Below are 20,380 nucleotides of genomic sequence, written 5' to 3' on the forward strand. Positions count from 1 at the left end.
GTCCAGGGGCAGCCACAGCTTCTCTGGGCACCCTGTGCCAGGGCATCACCACCCTCACAGGGAAGAATTTCTTTACTCAAACTGGGTCTTCTACTCAGACTTTACTCAGATAATAGGCTAAGATGGTCCATTTCTCACTGACCCCTGCAGTTTGTCACTTCTGGGTGTCTCAGCACTGCTGAAAGCTTTATCAGAGCAGCACCTTGTCCTGGTCAAGGTGAAGATCTGGAGAAGCAATGTGGAGACTCCTAGGGAAGCTGAGCTGAGTGCAGCCAGGTGGGAAAGTCAGAGGTGGCAGAGGGAAGTGAACATCCTGCAGTTTCCAGAAGGGTTTCTCACTGGTCCTACTGGACTCAAATCATGGGTTAATGTAAATAAACTCATGCAGTGAACATGTGTCCCCCGAGAGCATGAAGTATCCTGTGCAGAGGTAGAAATGAACTGTTGCTTTGCCAAGGAGATGAGAGCAATTTAGCTCCTTGAGCTAATTTAGAAACCAAAAGTTAAAACCTCCCTTGGGAAGAGACTGTTTAGGAATAAAGCTATCGGCTAATTAGGCTTAATTGCATTGTCTTGGGACAAGTGATTTATTAGGCCAATCTAGACCCATGATGGGCCTGCAGGGGTGTGTTCTCAGATTCACCAACTGCATGGCAAATATCCAAGAGCATTTTTTAACTTTGGAGTGAGTCTCTGGGAGAAAAAACGAGAGAGGTTAATGTGCACTCACATCATCTATTCCCATTCTTATTTCTTCGTCTCCTTTTATGTGGCTCCCATGATTGTCTCCTTGTTCTCTGTCAAGCATTTTCTCTCTCTCTCTTCCTTCAAATCCTCCCTTGTAATTAAGCTGTATCTTCAAGCAATTTTACCTCTTTTCTCATTATAAATAACCTCCTTGTTCTTTCCTCCCTGAAGGTCTTTCCTTTGTTTTGTCATCTTTGCCCTGGTTGGATTTTAAGGTGATTGCAAAGGTGCTGAGTGTGAATTCTGCATCACCTTGGGGATGGTTGGGGTGAGTGTGGAAGGAATGTGCTGTTCTCCTTCCCTGAGTGTACTCCCACCCATTTCTCCTCCTGGATCAGGCTGATGGGACATCTTTTTGTGTGTCTGCCATGTTCCTGTCCTGCTCCCAGCCTCGGGAATGAAAGGGAAGGGACTCTATTCCTTGCAGATTTGCTTTCCCATCCACTGCCTCTCGCTTTTCTCATCGATGGTGTAAAACACAACATGAAAGGAACAGGGTTAGCCCGATGGAAAGGTGAATGTAGCCTGGGGGCAACTCTTGCATCCTGTTAACTAGCAAGGAAGGGATCCTGAGGCTCTCCTTGGAGTCTGGATGGTTGCTGTGATTTTCCCCAGCACTTCAAAGCCCGTGTGTTGCTCTCTGCCTGCTCTTTGTGCCTCAATGCTCCATTTCCAGGCAGGTAGTTTCCAGAGCACTTTGCTGTGTCTTGATTTTTCCCAATAAGACAAAGCAGGAAGCTTCCTTCCTGCTGAATAATTTCCAGAAATGAAACACTTTTACTGGTGTCACACACCAGTAAGAAAAGGAAGAAAAACTTTCTTTTTATTAAGTCAAGAAAAGGGCATTATTTCTCCTCCTATTCTTATGAATTCACCTGTGTGTTTCTGTAGTTACCTCACAGAACCTTTCTATCTTAGGGAGGAAAGAGTTTATTTTTTAACAAAAAAACCTCAAGTAAATTTTCCGCCGTTTTCACTAAGAGCTCGCTTACCTCTGTGCAGAAATGTGCTGGAACTAATGCAATTTTGCATCTGGGATTTCCTACTAGGTGTTGATTCCCTTTCAGTATTTGATAATTTTTCACTTTTTCTACTTCAGAATATTTTGGAACTTTCTATGAAGCTTTCCTCCTAAGATTCTCAGTTAAACCTGTAGTCTGCACATGCCCTTTAAAAATGAGATTTGCTCATGCTTTTGTATTGGTTCATTAGACCACAGTGGGGAATTGTTTCTAATTTTTTCCTTATAGAATGTGCTTTGAGATCATGGTATGGCTCGAAATTGCTCCAAGCTGAAAGCACCAGCAAGAGCCTTTATGCTTTTGTGCCATTAATAGTCACGAGTTTTCTTCCCATTTATATCCCCTGGAGAATATTCCTGTAATTCTCAGCAATGGGTTCAGATGGGGTTTTGTTCCCAGGGTGTTCCCAAGAGCTATTCGTGCTCCTGACCTTGCTGAACACCTCTCTGGCTTTAGCTGCAGCTCTGGGGTCACACAGACAGCTTGGGTTGTGATTCATGTCACAGCCAGCACCTGAGTCACACCATGAGCATTTTTGAAGGTCATTGGAAGGTCATTCCCCAGGTTAAGGAAGTGATTCAGTCTCGTTGTTTGGCATTCTGGGTGTATGCATTGGGGCATTATGTAGGGGTTTTCTTTTTTTAGCTCGGTTTACCACTTGTGCCTATTTGTTTCCACATGTTCATAGGGTTTTTAGTCCTCATACTCCCTTTTTCTCCTGAACCTTTTTTCCAGCATCAGCCAGGATAAGGTCCCACCAGATCAGAAACCTTACTATTTTTCTTTTTTCTTTGTCTCCCTTAACCAAGCCTATTTTATCTTGCAAAGTCCAGCAAAGTTCACCCACAGCCTCCTGTCTTTTATTTCTTACCCATCTCCACACATCTTTGAATCAGGAGCTTCCCAGAGGCCTCCATGACATGTACTGTCTATTCTTGCCCACTTGCTGTAAGCCATCCTCCCTCTCACTTTCCATTTGTGAAACACTTCCTTTCACACCTCTTTGTCGCTGCTGGTAAATTTTTACTGTCACAGTGACTACTCCTCATTTTTCACCAGAGTAATTTTCAGTGCTTGCTGGCAGCTGCCTCTTGCTGCCTTCCACTGTGTGGGAACTGCAGGGCAGCTCCAGCCACAGAGAGCTCACTCAAGTGTCTGAGGAGTGATTTCCAGAGAGATGCTGGGGGGAACACAGAATCTTCCTTTTCTTTTTCCCCTCCCTTGTTTCTCAGTCAGCATGACATCAATCCACTGATCTAATCACACCAGTGCACCTGCTTTGGGAAAGTGTTGGGTTCTTTCTGTCCCACGGCATGAAAAACAGCTGCTCAACCTGAAGAAATATTTATTATTTTCTTTAGCTGTGTGCAGATTATTGAGCAAAAGTGGAATAGTTTCCTTCTGTAATCGAGTTTTTCAGCATCCCTCCGTTTTCAATGACAGTTTTCTGAGATTTGCAACCCTTTGTGAGCAAGGGCAAGGAGATTTTGTAGGTGTGTTGAAGGTCAGAGTTGCAGGTACAGTTATTTCCTGACAGGAGAATAAGTCCATCTAAATGTCCTTATTTGATGCTTCTCGCCTGCTTCTGCTGTGAGAAGGGCTTGAGGGCTCCTGGAACCAGTGTTGGACCTCCTGTCAAACATGACATATTTACATTGGACCTCATGTCAAACATCAGGCCTTGTGTCACATCTGCTTTTAGACCCCAAAAGACTGATAGTTTATGTGTTACTGAAAATTTGGGCAACTGTAGCCCTGTAAAGAAAGGTTCCTAAGTCACATTTTTCTTGTTTTCTAGTGATGGATGAAAGTTAATATTTTTAGGAGAAACTCTTTAAAACAACTCTGAAAGGCACCCATTTCTGTTCTCCCTCAACTATTTCATATCTTAGGCTTCAGCTGAAAAAACTATATCTGAGTTTTTCTGCTTGAGTATCACTAAGTGTTAGTAAATGTTTTGTGGCACAACTACTGGATTCTGTGTCAAATTTGCTGGCACTTGAAATTCTGAATTCAATTAGTTCTAGCCACTGCCATAAAAAAAAAAATCTCATCTAATGTGTATTGTTTCTTGTTTCAGGCAAAGAGCAGAGGTGATAACTTACACTTTAGTTAATAAGGATTCTGGTATGATAAAGGCCTTGCATTAATATTGTGATTATTCTATTCAAAAACAACAAAGAGTCAAGAAAGTGCAACTTCCCAGATCTTAAAATTTTTACATTATAGTTCAGTCAGATCCATTCATTATTTAGAAAGCTATCTAGATATCATCCCCTGAAAGATTTGTTCAAGGGATTGCAGAGACTGTGTTGTTCAGTAAACGCATCATAGTAATCAAAAGTATCTAAGTCTCCTTTAAGTCAGAATTCACATTTAAGAGTAGCTCTCGGAGGGATTGCTGCTTTCACTTGTTTAATTTAATCTATTTGAAACTGCCTAGAAAAAAATTACTGAATTCTTAAAGAATATAACATACATTTTTTTTATCACCATAAAATAATTGAGAGCTATTCAGTACTTTATAAAAATTGCTGAGAACTTTATTAATATCTCTATGAGTAAATTGGCTCCCTGCTTGATTTTTAATTTCTGGTGTTAGGCAGAATATTCAATTTCCCCTTACTAAATGTGTGAACATACTGTTGGCTGTATTCCCCCTTTTCATATATCTGATATTTGGCCAGTGAAAGTGTTATATGAGCACTTTGTGATAATAGTTGTTCGTAAGCTGATTTAACAGTTTTTAATTCAACTTCATTAGCCTTAGGGGGTTTGTTTTTTCTGAAATCTTCTCCTGGGATTTAATTTAGGCTCCCATTTTGTCTGCTGTTGGATCATACCTTTCTTTTGCCCCATCATGGCGAATGAAATTATCATCCCTTACCGCGAGCGCCTCGGAGGTTTGGTGGAGAGCTCAGCGTGGCTCCAAAGGGCCCTGATTGGATTGGCAGCATTGAATCCATTCCTCTTCCTCATGCCCTGATCACAACAACTTGTTTCCTGCTACAAAAGTGAGCTCAATCTCCTTTTGTTTTGACCTGGAGGGGTAATATGTATGGACGTGTTGAAATTGGTGTATTCCCACTTGTGTCGAGCCTAAAAGACTAACAAGGTAAAAATCAATCCAAGAGGAGCTGTGCACTCTCTGTCTTTCAAGTAGCCACGAGCTGTAAATCACCTTGTACTCCATGGACCAAACAGCCCAGGTTTTTCACCCAAGAGCCTCTCTAGTTGTGTTAAATCCCTCACCTCGAAGAACAGCAAAGCTCAGGGAGCTGAGAGCCGCCCGGCTGCTTTTGGAAAGAGGGTGATTACTCAGATCTAGAAGTTTCTTAATTCCATCCATTGCAGTTGCATGGTTAAGTGTCATTGTTTAAATGATGAGACTGTTTTTCAGGATTTGGGTCTTTGCTGTTAAAACTTGCTGCTAGGCAGAAAGTGAATTTAGCTATTTTTTAACCAAGACAAGCCTCAAAATAGAGGAGAAAAATTATCTCCCTTTAGATGGTACTGAAAAGGCAAGCCTCTTAACAGAAGAGAAATGTCATGCTATTAGCCTCTAATACAATCACATTACTTTGGTCCTTTGACAAAGTAAAGCCTCATTGATATTAAATATGAAAAGTTACTACTTTCACAGTAGCAACTTTTCATAAGGAGTTTTGATTTTTTCCACTGAGTTCTAAGAGACTGGCCCATTAATAATGTATGGCGCCGCTCACAAGTCACATATGCTTAATAATTAGGAAACATTTGTAATGAGTTGAAAAGGGTAAGGAAATCAGCAGAGTGTGTGCAAGTCCTAAACTACAGAAGTCTGAGGCTAATAATTACCTGGGCTTCAAAAGCTTTTCACATTCTAACAACAGATCCTACTTAAAATTAACAGGCACTGCACAGAAGAGAATAATGAAACAAGTCCAAGCTTACCATTTGGGATAAAGGATATCTAAATAGATATAAGGGAGGAAAAAAAAAAAAAGGCTTTAAATATAGCTTCTGGCAATCTTGGCAAGGTTTTCTGAAGGAGACTGGGAGAGTTAGGTTAGAAATATTGCTGAATTCTAGCAGCGGTAGCTGCTATAACTCCCTTAATCCCCTGTGCAAATCCTACTCCTTATAGATATATACTGTGAAGCTACTCCATAACTGACAGCTCCACGGTGTGTGAAGAATTTCACCTGCACAAGGGGGTTAAAATCGGTAAATTCTTGATTTCAGTGATGAAACTGGGAGCTACTTTTCCATTATTCTTTGTTTTGGTTAAACAGACCCTTCATCATTTCAAACATAATTTGAAATGTGTTTTACTCCCTTCCAGTGAGCTGTCAGCAGGGGAGCCCTGGGTCAGATCAGGTTTCTGTTGGGGTGCTCAGTATGGAGGGTGGAGTGGTGTGGAATAACATTGTCCATCCACATGGGCTTCAGTTATGTTTCAGCTGTAAATTAACAGGAATTTAACAATAGAAATACTGATTTGTTTTTTAATCAGTCTTGTTTTTTTTTTCCTTTTTTTCATTATTGAAAATGCCAGTTAGGTGATCTAGATTAAGAAAAAGATTAGATTCTGAAATTAATATAAACCTGACACTGGCAACAATTTTTGAGGGCAAGGTCATTATTTGGGGAAAGGCTGACAGGAGGGGAAAAAACCAAGTGACATCAGCTGTACCTTCAAATACTCTTTCCTTATCTGTATATTAAAAAATCCTGTATAAGATGCTCCAAATAAATCTTTTTCTTCATCCGTACTTGGCCCTCATTGCTAAATATGTGAGCACATTTTAACAAATCTATTCTCATCCCTCACTGGAGAGTTAGGGCAATCTTGAGCAGAATTCCTAGAGATGAGGGCTTGAGGCATGGAGAGACCAAATGACTCATCAATGATCAGACAAGTCTGTGATAGCAAAGAAAATTGAAATTCCTCCTCAAACTCCAGCCAGTGAGCCAAAAATATGCCATGCGAGGCAACGAGCAGGTTTTTCTGTTTTCTTGGTTGCTGTGTGTATGTGTCATTCTATTTATTCTGAATTTTGGCATTGAATCCAAAGAAACACAGTCATGCTCGTGCGCTTGCAATAAAATTAATGCCATAGAAATTAAATTAAAACATATAAAAAGTGCAATTAGAAAGCTGCAATAAAATTAATGCAGAGTAGAGCGCAAAGAGTGGAGCCCAGCTGTTCAGCCTGGGGATCAGGTCTCTGCTCAGAGGTCGTGGAGAGCTGTGTGTAGATCTGGGTGAGAGTAAGGTGGCTTTGAGGGGGTGAGACAACTGTTTCTAGGAGTTTAGTTTCTGGGATGTACTTTTGAGTGAGGCAGCATTAGGAGATGCTCCTGCTCAGTGCTCCTGAGCACTGGGTACTTTTTCTATCTGTATTACATTGCACAGAGTCCAGAAAACTGGAGGAAATAACCTCAAAATATGGAATTAAACTTTCAGTTGAGCTGGAGATCCATATAGGGATATAAGGCATGTTTCGAAATGGTTCTGGGTTTTAGGAGCTGCTTGTACCAGTTGTTGGTTTGGCATTTATTTATTTTTATCCTGGCATTTGAAATGTGAAAGCTGGACTTTGGATGTGGCACCACCATGTTCTTCGAGGCAGAAGGATGATGGTCAGACATGGTCAGATGTGGATTGCCCTAGCTCCAGGCTGGCTCCAACCTCCAGGCTTCCTGTGTTCTTTTACAGCTTAATTTTTAAGACCTCGTGGGTGTTTGCGTAACACTTTTCCTGCTAAGAGATTGAGATTTGAGTCACAATTAATCTCTATTCTCTAAATTTGTGCCACACTGTACTCGTGCCTGTTGCTTGCCTGTTGCAGGTCTTTAGGGTGTCCTGAGACAAGAATGTGCTCTTCAACCAGCCATGGACATATAGGACTGCAAGAAACTGAAATTAATGATTATTTTTGGCCTTTTCATTCTTCTCCCTGCACGAGGCTGCCTTTGCAGACATCACACTATATCTGCCTAGCTCTGTGTAATGAACTTTGGGGGCAGTGACAAGTCTCATTAAATCCTCAGAACTGATTCTTTCTCCTAGCTGGTACAGTAGCATGAAAAAAATCAAACAAATGTTTGCCAACACCTGGATGCTTTTGCAAAATCAAAGCAATGTGTGAATGGAGAGCTTAGCTGCCACCCAGCAGTAACATCAGCTGCCTTGAGAACACAGCCTGCCCCAAAACTGCCTCCTTATGATTTAGCTTAACCCATGCTTTCATAAACATAACATGCTTTGCTGGTATATGCTCCTAATATAATCTAAATAATGACTATGAAATTTCCAGCTCACTTTGTGCCCTGATAAGGGAGAGGAGACAAACTCTTCTGTGCCCAGGGAAACTGGAAGATGTAAAATCAAGTATTACAAATTTCACACTGTATTCCTGTAGCTTTTCAACTTGCCTTCTCCTGGATGTGAAATGATTATCTCACACAATGTAATGACAGGCTACTTCCAGCACAATGCCCTGGATTGTAAAAGCTGGGCCACATTAATGGTATTTCCCTGTTTTATGTACCACTACTCAAGAGTTTCTTTCTTTCTTTCTTGCTAAGAAGGGAAATGAGACTCGTGTTGCTCCAGGCTGTAAATTATAAATGAGTAGCATGATCATCTGTAACACTGAAGCAAAGGTCAAAGGGATTTTTTTTGTATTTTTTCTGTGTTCTTTAACTGCATCTTCTTTGATGTTTACACTGCACATACATCACCATCATTATATCCCACACTCCTGCATCATTAATGCAACTACAAACGAGATGACTCAAGTTATGAACAACCAGTGCTTCAGTCTAATGCAGACAGATATGAAGGAAGAAAATGAGCTAAGTAAAAATACTTATTGAAGAGATTGTTCCCTGGTGTAAATGTCCTTAAAGAGAGTGTGACTAAATAAGACGATACTGCTCCTTTCTGCAGTCATTTTCCAGCCCAGCAAACTCATTGATTTGTAAAACAAGAGAACATTTTGGAGGAAAAATAAGGAATTTAAAAACCTTTCAGCAATATTTCATTGTATTCTTACTTGTTTCATGAAACTCAGCTAGTAACAGCTTGCTTTAAATTTTATGTGGCACATGTAAAAATTCTGTGCAAAGACTGGAAATGTGCAGAAATCCCTGGGAAAGCCTCAGTGTTATTAAACCATGAGGACATAGGGAAGGTTGGATAGGTCCTTCAGCAATCTGGTCCAGTGAAAGATGTCCCTGCCTATGTCATGGGGCTGGAAAGAGATCATCTTTAAGGTCCCTTCCAACCCAAACCACTCTGTGATATCAATGGTTTTATTTGAGGCACAGAATGGAACAATCCATTTCACAAGTTGTTTTCTAATAGAAGTGGATTTGTAAGAACAAGCTCACCTTGCAGAAAAATCCACACCTAACTGGACACTGATTTACTCTCCTTTTTGGCATGATTTCTCAATGGATTTCACCTATGCTTTTGCTCCAGGATGGAGAGATGTTCTCCATGGAGGTGTTCCAGGAGCATCTCCTCTGAGCAGCCTTGGGAGGCTGCTGGGAGTACCCAGGGCTGGCAGCAGGATGCTGCAACCACAACTCATCCATGGCTGGGATAACAATTTTAATTAGTGATGTGTTAAAACAAGGGCTCACTTTGGATAAATTTGCATTTTAAAATTTATAGTGGAACATTTGCTGAATTAGACCTTTATCTCCTTAGACATTGATTTTTTAACACTCTTCCCATAATGGATTTTATCTGCCATGGAAAGCCTGTAACTTGACAGTCCAATTGCTAACATGTTTAAGGTGTTTTTAACCACAAGAACATTATATATGGCTTTTCAGAGCCTTCTACTTTATGCATTTTGCCAAAAGTTATGGTTTTGAATTAAGATTGAATTTAGATCCTGGTGCCATTGTTTTTTGAAGCAGGAACAGTTGAAATGGTGACTGCAGCTCAAAATGCTCACTTTGCATGCAGAGTAACAACTCTTTAATAAGAAATTTTACCGCAGTAAGTTAATGTGCAGTTTTATTGCCTATTATTTTTAGTGAGCATTTATAAAGCGTTATGTTTGGGGTTTAACACCTTAACTCTCTCCCATCACAACAGGCTGAAATTTGGCATAGCGGTGGCAACCTTCATTTCAAAATTTTCACAGAAAATTGTAAACAGCAAATTGCTATAATTTGTGAAGATTTTGCTAATTTCCACACTTTGAAGCCTGTCAACTTAAATGTCAAATAACGTGACATCCATATGGACCATTAGATCAATGAGAGTGTAGGACCAGAGCTGCCTCAAAGTGCACATCCTGCAGTGACACCTCTGAAGTTCTAGAACAGCCAAAAGAGAAAAAAATAAAAACAAGAGAAAAACAAATTGTCAGATTAGGGTAGGAAAGGGCAAGACAGCTAAAACTGTCTTTAAAAAAAAAATCCTTCATTCTGTCATTTTGGAAAAGTTTTGAAACTTTGCTCTCCAAGTTGCCTTGGTGGTGCTGCAGTTGAGATCTGGGTTGAAGCCAACTTCAGAATTAGCAAGTTTTGAGCATTCGAAGCGCAACCAGAGAGTTTTTCATCAGCCCTGATCTGGGTAATGATCTGATTGATCTGTATATTGTCTTTGATTTTTGGGTGTTGTGCAAGTAGAACACAGTATTGTTTCTTCCTTCTCACAGACTGTTAGTCCAGATGTTTTATTTCCCATGGATTCTTTCTTTTCCTGCTTAAAACTTTTGAAATTCACGGAATGTGTGCCGTTGATATCAGTAGATTGTTGCAGTAGCATACAATATTCAGGGTTTACAGTACAATGTTGTCTATATATTATTGAGTTCCTATAAAATAACTGAAATATCTTTTATGACTCGAAGCATCAGTAACTGAGTCACTCGGGCAGAGGCTCTGTTGTACTTTATTTGGGGTGTATTCATTTTGGCAACGAAATATCTCATTTAAAATGGATGTATATTGCACTATTAATTTTCATGGGTCTCAGAATAATAAAAACATCATGCAGCAATAAAGAAAAAAAGCATGCCTTTTCTGTAGACCCTCTGTTTAGATGCAGCTCAGAGCCTCACACAGAAGTAAACATAAAACCTGTGTTGTTATACAGAAATACTAAGTACTTTATTTTACACTCTGCAGTGTTCATGTAACAAGTTTCCAACTCAAATGTGGTCTTAATTCTGCAGAGCTCAGCTCTTTGAGCCAAACTGCAAAATGCTCCTGCTTTAGAGAGGGGCCAAGACTTTCTTTTCCCTGTTTACTTCCAGGAAGGTTGATCTAATGTGACTTTTACTTATAATTTTTTTCATCATTACAAGTTTTTCCAGGCTTCACTTCTATACAACTTTGCTATCTGGTATGGGGAAAACTGAGCAAAGCCTTGGCAGAAATGGTGTCCAGTATGTCCAGTATGTCCAGTATGTTAGTATGTCCAGAATGTCCAGTCCTGCAGAGCTGAGAAGCTCAGGAGGGAGTTGGTGATGGTGACTTCTTGATGTTGTAATAACATTGATACAGGAGAAATCTCAAGTAGGACTGGCATTATCAATCACTGTGTGCTGAGCAGAGAACCCAAGGGAGATGGGGAGACACTCCTTGATTTTGCAATATTGATTTTATCTGCACTGCCCTGGGTAGTAGGTGATCCAGTGCATCCTGCTGCTTTGGAAAACTGTTTATAGCTATGTCCTTGAGCATATTTCCCATTAAATGTGAGTTAATACTGTAGTGTCATATTAATGTCCAAGCTCAGACATATTAGTTTTTAAATAATTGTTTGGGGTTTTTTTTGGTTTTTTGTTTTTTGTTTTTTGTTTTTTTTTGTAAATGATCTCAAAAAAGGAGTATTGCATTAAACTAGTTTGGGTTTTATTCTAAAGACAATTTTTTGAATAATAAGTTTAGTTCAGGAGAATAAAAGTGTATGCAGAATTCACACTGGTCTCACAGTAAGGACAAGGCAATGTCCCCAGAATCCTCTTTCCAAGGTCCTATTGTCTGCCTGCAGTCCATCAAAAAGTCCTTTTCCTGGTAAAACTAAGTCAGATTTTATAACACCTTTTAGCTTTCAATATTCATTAAACTAAGTTTAAGAGAAGGGGGAGAATGGTTTGAATTTAATGCCTTGGAACCAAACAGTGGAAATATTTCTGTACTTTTTTTGTTTTGTGAAGTAAATTCAGAGAAAATGGATATTGTTAAAATCAATAGTTAATTGAAAGATGTGGTGTGTTTTATCATTTGCAGTAAAAGAGAAATTCTCAAATGGTAATATTAAGTTTTTAGTGCTAACTCTTTATAGAATTTATTGTGGTTTTATGTTATTGTTAGAAATAAAATGTATTATTAGAAACATATATATTGCTTAATCTTATATAATTCTTAACTTTCAAATCTAAATGAAAAGATATTATGTTAAGATTTCTATTAATTTATTTTCTTTTAAAAAATCTTAGGCTAATTGGCTGGTGGGGTCACGACTTCAAAACACGATTCCTCATGGAAAACAGTATGTACTTGTACATTTTCAATTTTACTTTATTGGATTTATTTATATATAACCAGGTTCACTTTCTATCACTTTGAGGAGAAAGGACAGAACTTTGCATTTTCTCATATATGTTAACGGCATTAGGCTAAACTCATCCCAAACATGTAATTCAATGAAGTTAACAAAATAAATGTTGGAATAAATTTATGTATGGGCATGTGGGTTTGACTGTCTGCTCCTAGACACTTTGCTGAAATACCTTCAAAATGCAGATATAGAATATGGATGAAACTTTCAAAGCATCTCAGTGGATTAAATTCATAAGTCTCTGAGGAGCGAGGATCTGCTATCATTCATGGGGATAATATCTTTCTTCAGGATTAGTTCCACTGGAATTAATGAGAAATTATATAAATAAAGGTAAGGCAACCTGACATAAGTAATGAAATCCCACTAATGTTTCAGCATTTCCAAATTTCCTGCGCCAGGGAAGGATGGGCTGTAAGACAAAACCAAACCTGCTCTGAAATCGTGTTAATTGTCCCAAATCAAAATTAAGACTCCTTTCCAAATCTGACAGCTAGTGTTCAGCTCCAGTTTAAACTATGGCAGAGAGAACGTCCTGAGGGATCAGGATGAGAAAGGAGCTTTTTGGTTTGATTGGTTGCTTTGTTTTTAATATATTTTTAATTTTCTGTGGCAGCGCCTGTTGATGTGGCTTTGGCTGGAGAGCACCTCTCTAATAGCCTCAGTCTGCTCTTTGTTTCCAGACCAAATGCAAGAGAGTGGCACTATGGAAAGCCAGCAGGAGACACAAATTGCCTTGAAATACTGCTAGAAGAAGACAAACGTTGTTTATTCATTTCCATGAGCAGTTTATAGGGGAGAAGTTGGGCATTACAAAATTAGCCAGTCTGCTGTGCGTGAAAAGCATTTCCTCCTGCTCTGGTGCTGGAGCATGAAATATGAACGGTGACACCGAACTTACAGCCAGGCTTTGTGGATTTATTAAATAGATTTGGTGAGATTTCACAGCCCAAAGTCAAGGCAACTCCTCTACGTGGCCTGAAGCTACACTTAGCTGCATATGCAGCCTCCCATGTGTCTCGTCAGCTCAATAAAGTTGAGGAACGTGATTCTTGCTCTGCCTGAGAGTGCCTCTGCTGACTTGGAATTTCTCTGCCTCGTGCCAGCCTTAAAAGAGATTCAAGTGTAAAGGTGGTTTTAACACACACCATTTAAACAAATTAATTGCAGTTCTCTGGTTCCCATGAAGCTGCTAATGAGGTCTTCTGCTGGATAAAATTGGGCTTCTCTCGAAGTTAAAAGTATTAGCTGGGAATAGATTACTATTTCCTTTTAATGACCCATTCCTGCGGGCCACATTAGGGAAATATTTTATTGCGTGAGGACAGACTTCAAGATAAGGTCCAATCCGTTAAAATGAAGAAATCAAAAACACTAATATAAGTTATTCATTTTCCAGAATTACAACTAAGTGAAGGAATTAATGGATTCCGGTTATCAAATCCTCCAATTTTACTGGTCTGTGCTCTGCATGCCAGTTTAGAGGTAAGTAATTGCTTTACTTTGAGCCTGAATTTAAAAGTGTAAAAATGTTTAATGAATGTTACGTGTGTTATTGCTGTCTCCCTTAAAGAAATCTGTGGAATATTTGAAAATTGAAGGGGAGATGTAATGAAAAGCAAACAAAATAACTCCACAACCCTGAAAGACCAAGGTCTTTAATGAATATACTTATCTCCCCATGTCTCTCACAAACTGTGCTGGGAGGAACCAGAGTTGGACCCAGAGTATTTGACGTTTGCACCTCCAAACCTGGGCTCTAGCTCTGTGTTTGTCCCTGCCTTTAGGGGCTCAGTTCAAGCAGCACATTTATCCCATAGAGATATTCAGGGCTCAAAATCACAGAATAATTGAGGTTGGAAACAATCTCTGAGATGGCTAAGTCCAGTGGTGACTTGTCTCAGTACAGTCCTCAAGGCAAGGAGGATTCTCCTCAGCTTCTTCCTACCGAGGAATCATGTCAGCCTGAAAAGTTGCACCCAGAGCTGCTGCTTCATATATTCCATGAGAAAAGCAGACTTATATCTTTTATGAAAGAAATGATGTGGCCACTGGGCATCCTGGAGTCTCAACTGAGCCAGTGGCTCAGGGAACCTGTCCTGCCTTTGGTTACAAACAGAAGAGACAGAAGTTGTGTGCAAATGTTTCCTAAAACAGGAATTCTGAGTGTGGCAGAAGAAGTAAAGAATATCTTTACTTTTACAGAGTCACTAGTTCTCTGGTGGGCAAAGGAGCAGAGCCTCATCTCTGACCTGTCTCTGTTTGAATCACTGACACCATGGCTGTCCTGCCACACAGAGCTAAATCCTCCTTTTCTCTGAAGGTGTGATCCATGTGCTGAAAGCCTCTGATCCACCTTGGAGAGCACAGCTCATCCCTGCTTTTGGGCACGGAGCTGTTCCCAAACACCTACATTAATTTTGAGAAGTAGCAGGTGGTTTACCCTTTCAGGTTCACCCCTGAAACCAGGACTGTGTGTCTCTGTGGCTCAAAAGGGTGCTGTTACTCATATTTACCTGCTATATGCGATATATTCTACTGTAAAATCTTCCTTAAGCTGATTTTTGAGGCAGCCTTGGGTAGCAAGGTTTTGCCACCAGCATAAATGGGAGAAATTTATTTCTGCTTAGCATTCCATTAATTCTAGTGGAATGGCTGAGCCGATGCTGGAACAAAGAGGAGTGTCCATCTGCACATCCCTCTTCTGTATTTATTGAAAAAAACAGCATCTTAAGCAAATAAAGTCAGAAAATTGCCAGTTATGCTCTCTCCATCTTACTTGCAATGCTGAAGGACTGCAAAGGGCACAGCCATGCTTCTTGCTCCGCCTGACAATTTATTTTTTCAGTCCTTACACATCCAATATATTGTTTTAAACTTTATGTGACCTCCGAGATAAACTGCAAGCCATTCTGCCATGACCCAGATTGCCAGTGCTCGGGCTTGTGTGGGCTGGAGTCATTTAGCCCACTGCAGGGAGCCTCAAACAATGAGGGCTGAGCAGTTTCCATCGCCTCCCCTTTCCCTGCCCACATTACCTTTTGGCACAGCCAGGATTTCCCAGTGCTAATTGCTCTAATACAGTGGGAAACAAAATAGTTTTCATGTCTGGCAAGAGATGGCTAGTGAAATTGCATGCCACCTTCACTGGGACACATTAAGCAGAAGGCAGTGTTTCCAATGGAAACAATGAAAACGGCAAGTGTTAATGGATGTTATTCCTCAATAATGCTTGAAGTGACTGTTATGGCAGTAGCTGCTGCCTTTTATGGAAAAAAGGGGAGTGCTCTACAGACACATTTAAAAGACCTTTTTCAAAAAATTTCACCCTGGAGACTGAATATTCCTTGCACACAGCCTGTGCAAACAGATTTTTGCATGCAGCCTAAGGAGGTCCATCCCTCATACTGCTGCAAATCCTGGAGGAACAGGAGGCAGGTCTCTGTTTTCCCTCTAGTAATGCACTGAACATTCCTGTTTCTGCTCTGCCTGCCTGGGTGGAGAGGGAAACACCTCTAGGTTTTTGTTGACCTGTGCAAGTGCTGGCTGCTGGTAGGCCTGGTCCCTGTCACATTAATTTCCTTGCAAAGACAGCATCCATATTCCATTTCACAAAAACAAATGCTGGGGTTCTTGGTTTTGTGCAGTGGCTGTGATAGCATCAGGGAGTGAGACTTGGGATGTTCTACAAAAGAATGATTTCCTGGTGCTGCTGGAAACCAGACTTTGTTGTATTTTGACTAGAATTTCTAAGGTACCTCTCTAGAAGTTGTTCCAGGCTATAAGTAATCTTAAAATTGTTACTTCTCCAGTGTGAAACAGTGATTTCTTGGGGGTGAAGATCATGGATTTTCATCCAGGGCTCTGCCTTGCCTCTGATTTGCAGCTGCAGTCAGTGGAGAGATAACTGTCCAAGGGCATTGATGTGCCAGGCTGTGATTTGAAGTGGTTGTTGGGCACTTGCATGTCTGTATCTTCTTTTCCCCTGCAGCTAATTCCATGGGAAGAAGGAAAGGGAGGGTTTGAGGAAGGCAGCAGTAAATTGTTTCTGGGGTTGCATATTCCATAATTCCTTTTCCAGAGCAAAAGCAACTCACCTTCTGCTCCCAAACTGCTCTGCCTCACTGATTGCTCTTTGCGTGGCCAAACAGCACTGCCATTTTCAAGCAGTCATTTTTTCATATCTTGTGATATTCTGAGTTTCTGAAGCTCACCAGTTCTTGTAGCTGTGCAAGAGCACAGAGCTATTAAACAAAAATTCAGGGAATATTTTTTTTTCTTCATGTGGACTAGGAGAGAGAGAGCCTGTACAGGACTGAAAGCTGTAAAGTCAGTATATTAGTGCACATTCTGTGCTTTCAAAGGCAAGAATTTGTACACCATTCATGATGTTTCAGCCTTGGCCCTTGGATTTTGTTAGTAGAATCATTTAGCTTGGAAAAGGCCTCTGAAATCACTGAGTTCAACCACTAACCCAGCACTGCCAGGCTCACCACTAAACCATGTCCTCAAATGCCACATCTGTATGTTTTTTGAACATTTCCAGGGACAGCAATTCCACCACTGCCCCAGACAGTGTGTTTCAAAGCTTGACCACCCTTTCAGTTAAGAAATTCTTCCTAATATCCAACCTAAACCTCTCCTGGTGCAGCTTTTCCTGTTTCCTGTTTTCCTGTCAATTGTTACCTGGAAGAAGAGATCAAACCCCACCTGGCTCCACCCTCCTTCCAGGGAGTTGTAGAGTGAGAAGGTGCTTGCTAGAGGTACATACAAGGGGAAACTTTCATGTGATATTGAGTTTGATGCAGCACTGTTGCATCTATAGAGGATTTATGGATCCTCTCCAGACAGGCAGAGCAATGCTCTCCTAGCAAACTGGCTTTGTGTGCAAGTTCCTTTATGCAGACAGTGGTGTGTCTGAAACTTTTTAACAGGAGGCACAAATGTCTTTCATTATCTAAAGCATAACATTATCCTGTGTTTTCAAAAGCCCAATCCGCTATATTTATGTAAAATGTCTGTCTGCTATTACTACTTGATTCCAGTGATAAACGTGCAGAGAAATCTGTGACACTTTTCTTTATTTGCTTTTCATTTTCTACAGCAGCACATTCTCATTCTAGTGGTTTCAAATCATTACAGGTTTTTCATCAAACTACGATGAAGGCATTGAGGAGGAAATCCATTCTACTCACTGGTTACTTGGAATACCTGATAAAACATCACTACAGTGAGGATAAAGCAAATCCAGAGAAGCCCTTTGTAAGGATAATCACACCATCTCGGATTGAGGACAGAGGATGCCAACTCACTCTGTCATTTTCTCTTCCAGTCAAATCTGTGTTTGAAGAGCTGGAGAAGAGAGGAGTGGCTGTGAGTAAATCAAACTTCATCTTCTTAACAAGTAATAAAGTCTTTATTTGCTTTTATTAAAATATAGTCTCATATAATGCAAAAAAACCCACTAGGACTGATGACAATTTCTTACATCTTCAATTTTCACTTGTGCAAACAATCAAATATGTAGAATTATTTCATAAATTATTTGCTAGATTCTATATTGCCCTTTCACTGTTGACCTATTTCCAGTAGTTCTGGAGTCACTGCTGAGGTTGGAACTAAATCCTGGGTGCATTGGGATGGGAGGAACAACCACAGATTTACATCACAAGGAGCTCTGAACCTACATCAGTCTCCTTCTTGATCCACAAATGGCCAAAAGCTTTGTGAGATGGAGCAGTGGCAAAGCTGCCATTTCCTCAGAGATGTGTTTTAGCACTCAGAAAAAGAAGCCCTCAGAAAAAGTGAAGAGCACTTCCATGTAATGGCACAGTTACCGTCAAGCACTGCTCCAAAGGAATAAAAGTGGAATTTAGGGCTATACATCAGGTGATTTAGATGTGCTGCGAGGTGAGACTGATAGCATAATGCCATAGAAATGAGATATCAGCTTTATTTCTGCTGGTGCCTTGTCTCCCCAAAGGGCACCTCTTTTAGGTTACGTATGCTGCTGCTTTGGTGCTGCCAGGGAATTCCAGGAACTCCTGCTTTTAAGAGGCCACAGGGCCTCATGCTGTTGGCTCATCTTTGCAATGCAGGGATATTTTTCAAATACGAGAAATATATTCAGGAAAATGTTCAAAATCACAGAGAGGGGAAGAGAAATACTGCAATGCCTGTGCCATTACTTGTGCCTTTAGAACAAGACATTTTCACGTATTGGAATGGGATTTTTTGTGGTTTTTTTTTTTTTTTTTTAGTCACCTGTGTGCCTTTTCACCTCTGAAAGGCATTAAGGTGAGTTTTGGGGATACATAGCTGGTTTTTAGCCCTCAATAGCACTGCTAAAGTCCTGCCCATCCTGAGCTTTGCATCATTTTTTTAGGCAAAACACTATTCTTCTTACAATGTTCTTTACAATAATGCTCCTCACTGTCGTTCCTTGAGGATCCCAGAGATTTTACACATGGCTCCTTGTCAGTCCAGTCATTCTTCCTTGAAGACAAGCATGGCTTTTAAAAATACAGCCTGACAGATAACCATGAAGTGACCTGAATTTACTGAGTGTTCCCTCTCTGTTTTGCAGTGTGACTTGCGAGAACCAAACGCCCTTCGCGTTGCCCCAGTTCCTCTCTACAATTCTTTCCGTGATGTGCACAGATTTATTGAAATCCTGGGATCTGCAATTACATCTTCCAAACAAACAGCAAACAATACTGTGCTATCTGGTTCTTATTGATGGCTCAGCTGTATCTTTTAATCTATTTCTGACTAAGATGCATTTATCCTGCTGAGCGGTTCTTTGCTTCGAGTCGACCGAGCTATATCCCATGCAATTTGCAAAAAAATGACTGTGCTTGAATAGTTATTTACAACAGACATAGTTTTATTAAAGCTCATATTTCCACTCTGCTTTGACTTTGACTTCATGAATTAGTATGCTTTGTATATTTTAATGGGGCTTTTCTTAAACATTTTATGTAGTTTTATTACATTAGCTTTGAGAAGCATGGAAGAATTGCTATCAACTAGAGCAGGGATGAAAAAAAAATCCCTTCTTTATTATAAAAATTATGCATAATAAAATGTGGAAAATAGACAAATCACCAACTGTTAAAAGATACAGTCCAATTTACATTTTTAATTTAGTAATTCTATTTTAAGTAGAGGGTATACTTGAAAAATAAAAGTTGAACAATTAGTTGTTTCAAAACTCCTAGCTGCTGCACACCGAGTTTTCCAAAGGGCCTGATATTTTGAAATTCTGGTTCAATAAATGATTCAATTGAAGAATGAGTTTACACTGCACACGCCTCCTTTGGTGTGATACAGCTGGCCAGAACAAACCATTTTATCTTTCTAGGTAGTCATGTTGGAGAGGAGGAGCTGCAGAAAGCTGAGAACAGTTGAAGTGTGTAAGGCAGCGTGAAGGGCTCTACAAGCACTCCCTGCAGCTTTAGTGAGGCTTAGTTTGGATTAGGCAAAATGAGCCCTGAGCTCTTTAAGCAGCAGCAAAATATCTCATTGTTAACTCAACGTGTGGCCCGAATTTTTACAGAGATTTGCACTAGGCAGGCAAGAGCAGTGTAGAAAAACTGCTTACATTTCACCAACTCTTTATCCAAAGTTGTTTTAAGGCATAAATAACACCTTGGCATAACTGGCAATTAAGCCCTAAAGTCTGTAGCTATTCACAGGGCCTTTTCCAAGAATCAGCTGGAATTTCCTCTCTGATGATATTCAATGTGTCTGATTTTTGGTATGAAACACTTAGAAAATTGCACCCAGCAGTAATTTCAATATGTGAAGGGGACTTGTAATAAAGATGGGGACAAGCTGATGGGATAGCACAAGGGGGGATGGCTTCAAACTGAAGGAGGGCTGGTTTAGGTTGGCTATAAGAAAGCAGTTTTTTACAGTGAAGGTGGTAAAACACTGGAACAGGTTGAACATTTTGGGGGGAATGAGGACCACTCCATTTTTGCTCATAGTCACTTTTCCTGGTTGAAATTTTCACACCCTTAGAGCACCTCCT

General features: G+C 40.2%; 1 protein-coding gene across 4 annotated transcripts in view; it reads left to right on the forward strand.

The window, feature by feature from the left end:
• Positions 1-19,269, forward strand: part of KYNU (kynureninase) — a 58,226-nt gene extending 38,957 nt beyond the window's left edge. For 3 of the 4 annotated variants that reach the window (XM_085067138.1, XM_085067141.1, XM_085067140.1), the window contains exons 11-14: positions 12,224-12,276; positions 13,745-13,830; positions 17,488-17,718; positions 18,932-19,269. In XM_085067138.1, coding sequence (XP_084923264.1) covers positions 12,224-12,276; positions 13,745-13,830; positions 17,488-17,718; positions 18,932-19,084 — 523 coding nt within the window. In that variant the 3' untranslated portion in view covers positions 19,085-19,269. The remainder of the gene's footprint in view (positions 1-12,223; positions 12,277-13,744; positions 13,831-17,487; positions 17,719-18,931) is intronic. The other variant, XM_085067139.1, reaches the window with a different exon arrangement.
• Positions 19,270-20,380: the final 1,111 nt, after the last annotated feature.

This window comes from Lichenostomus cassidix, chromosome 7 (genome assembly GCF_008360975.1).
Source record: "Lichenostomus cassidix isolate B80296 chromosome 7, HeHo_3.0, whole genome shotgun sequence".
NCBI lineage: Eukaryota > Metazoa > Chordata > Aves > Passeriformes > Meliphagidae > Lichenostomus > Lichenostomus cassidix.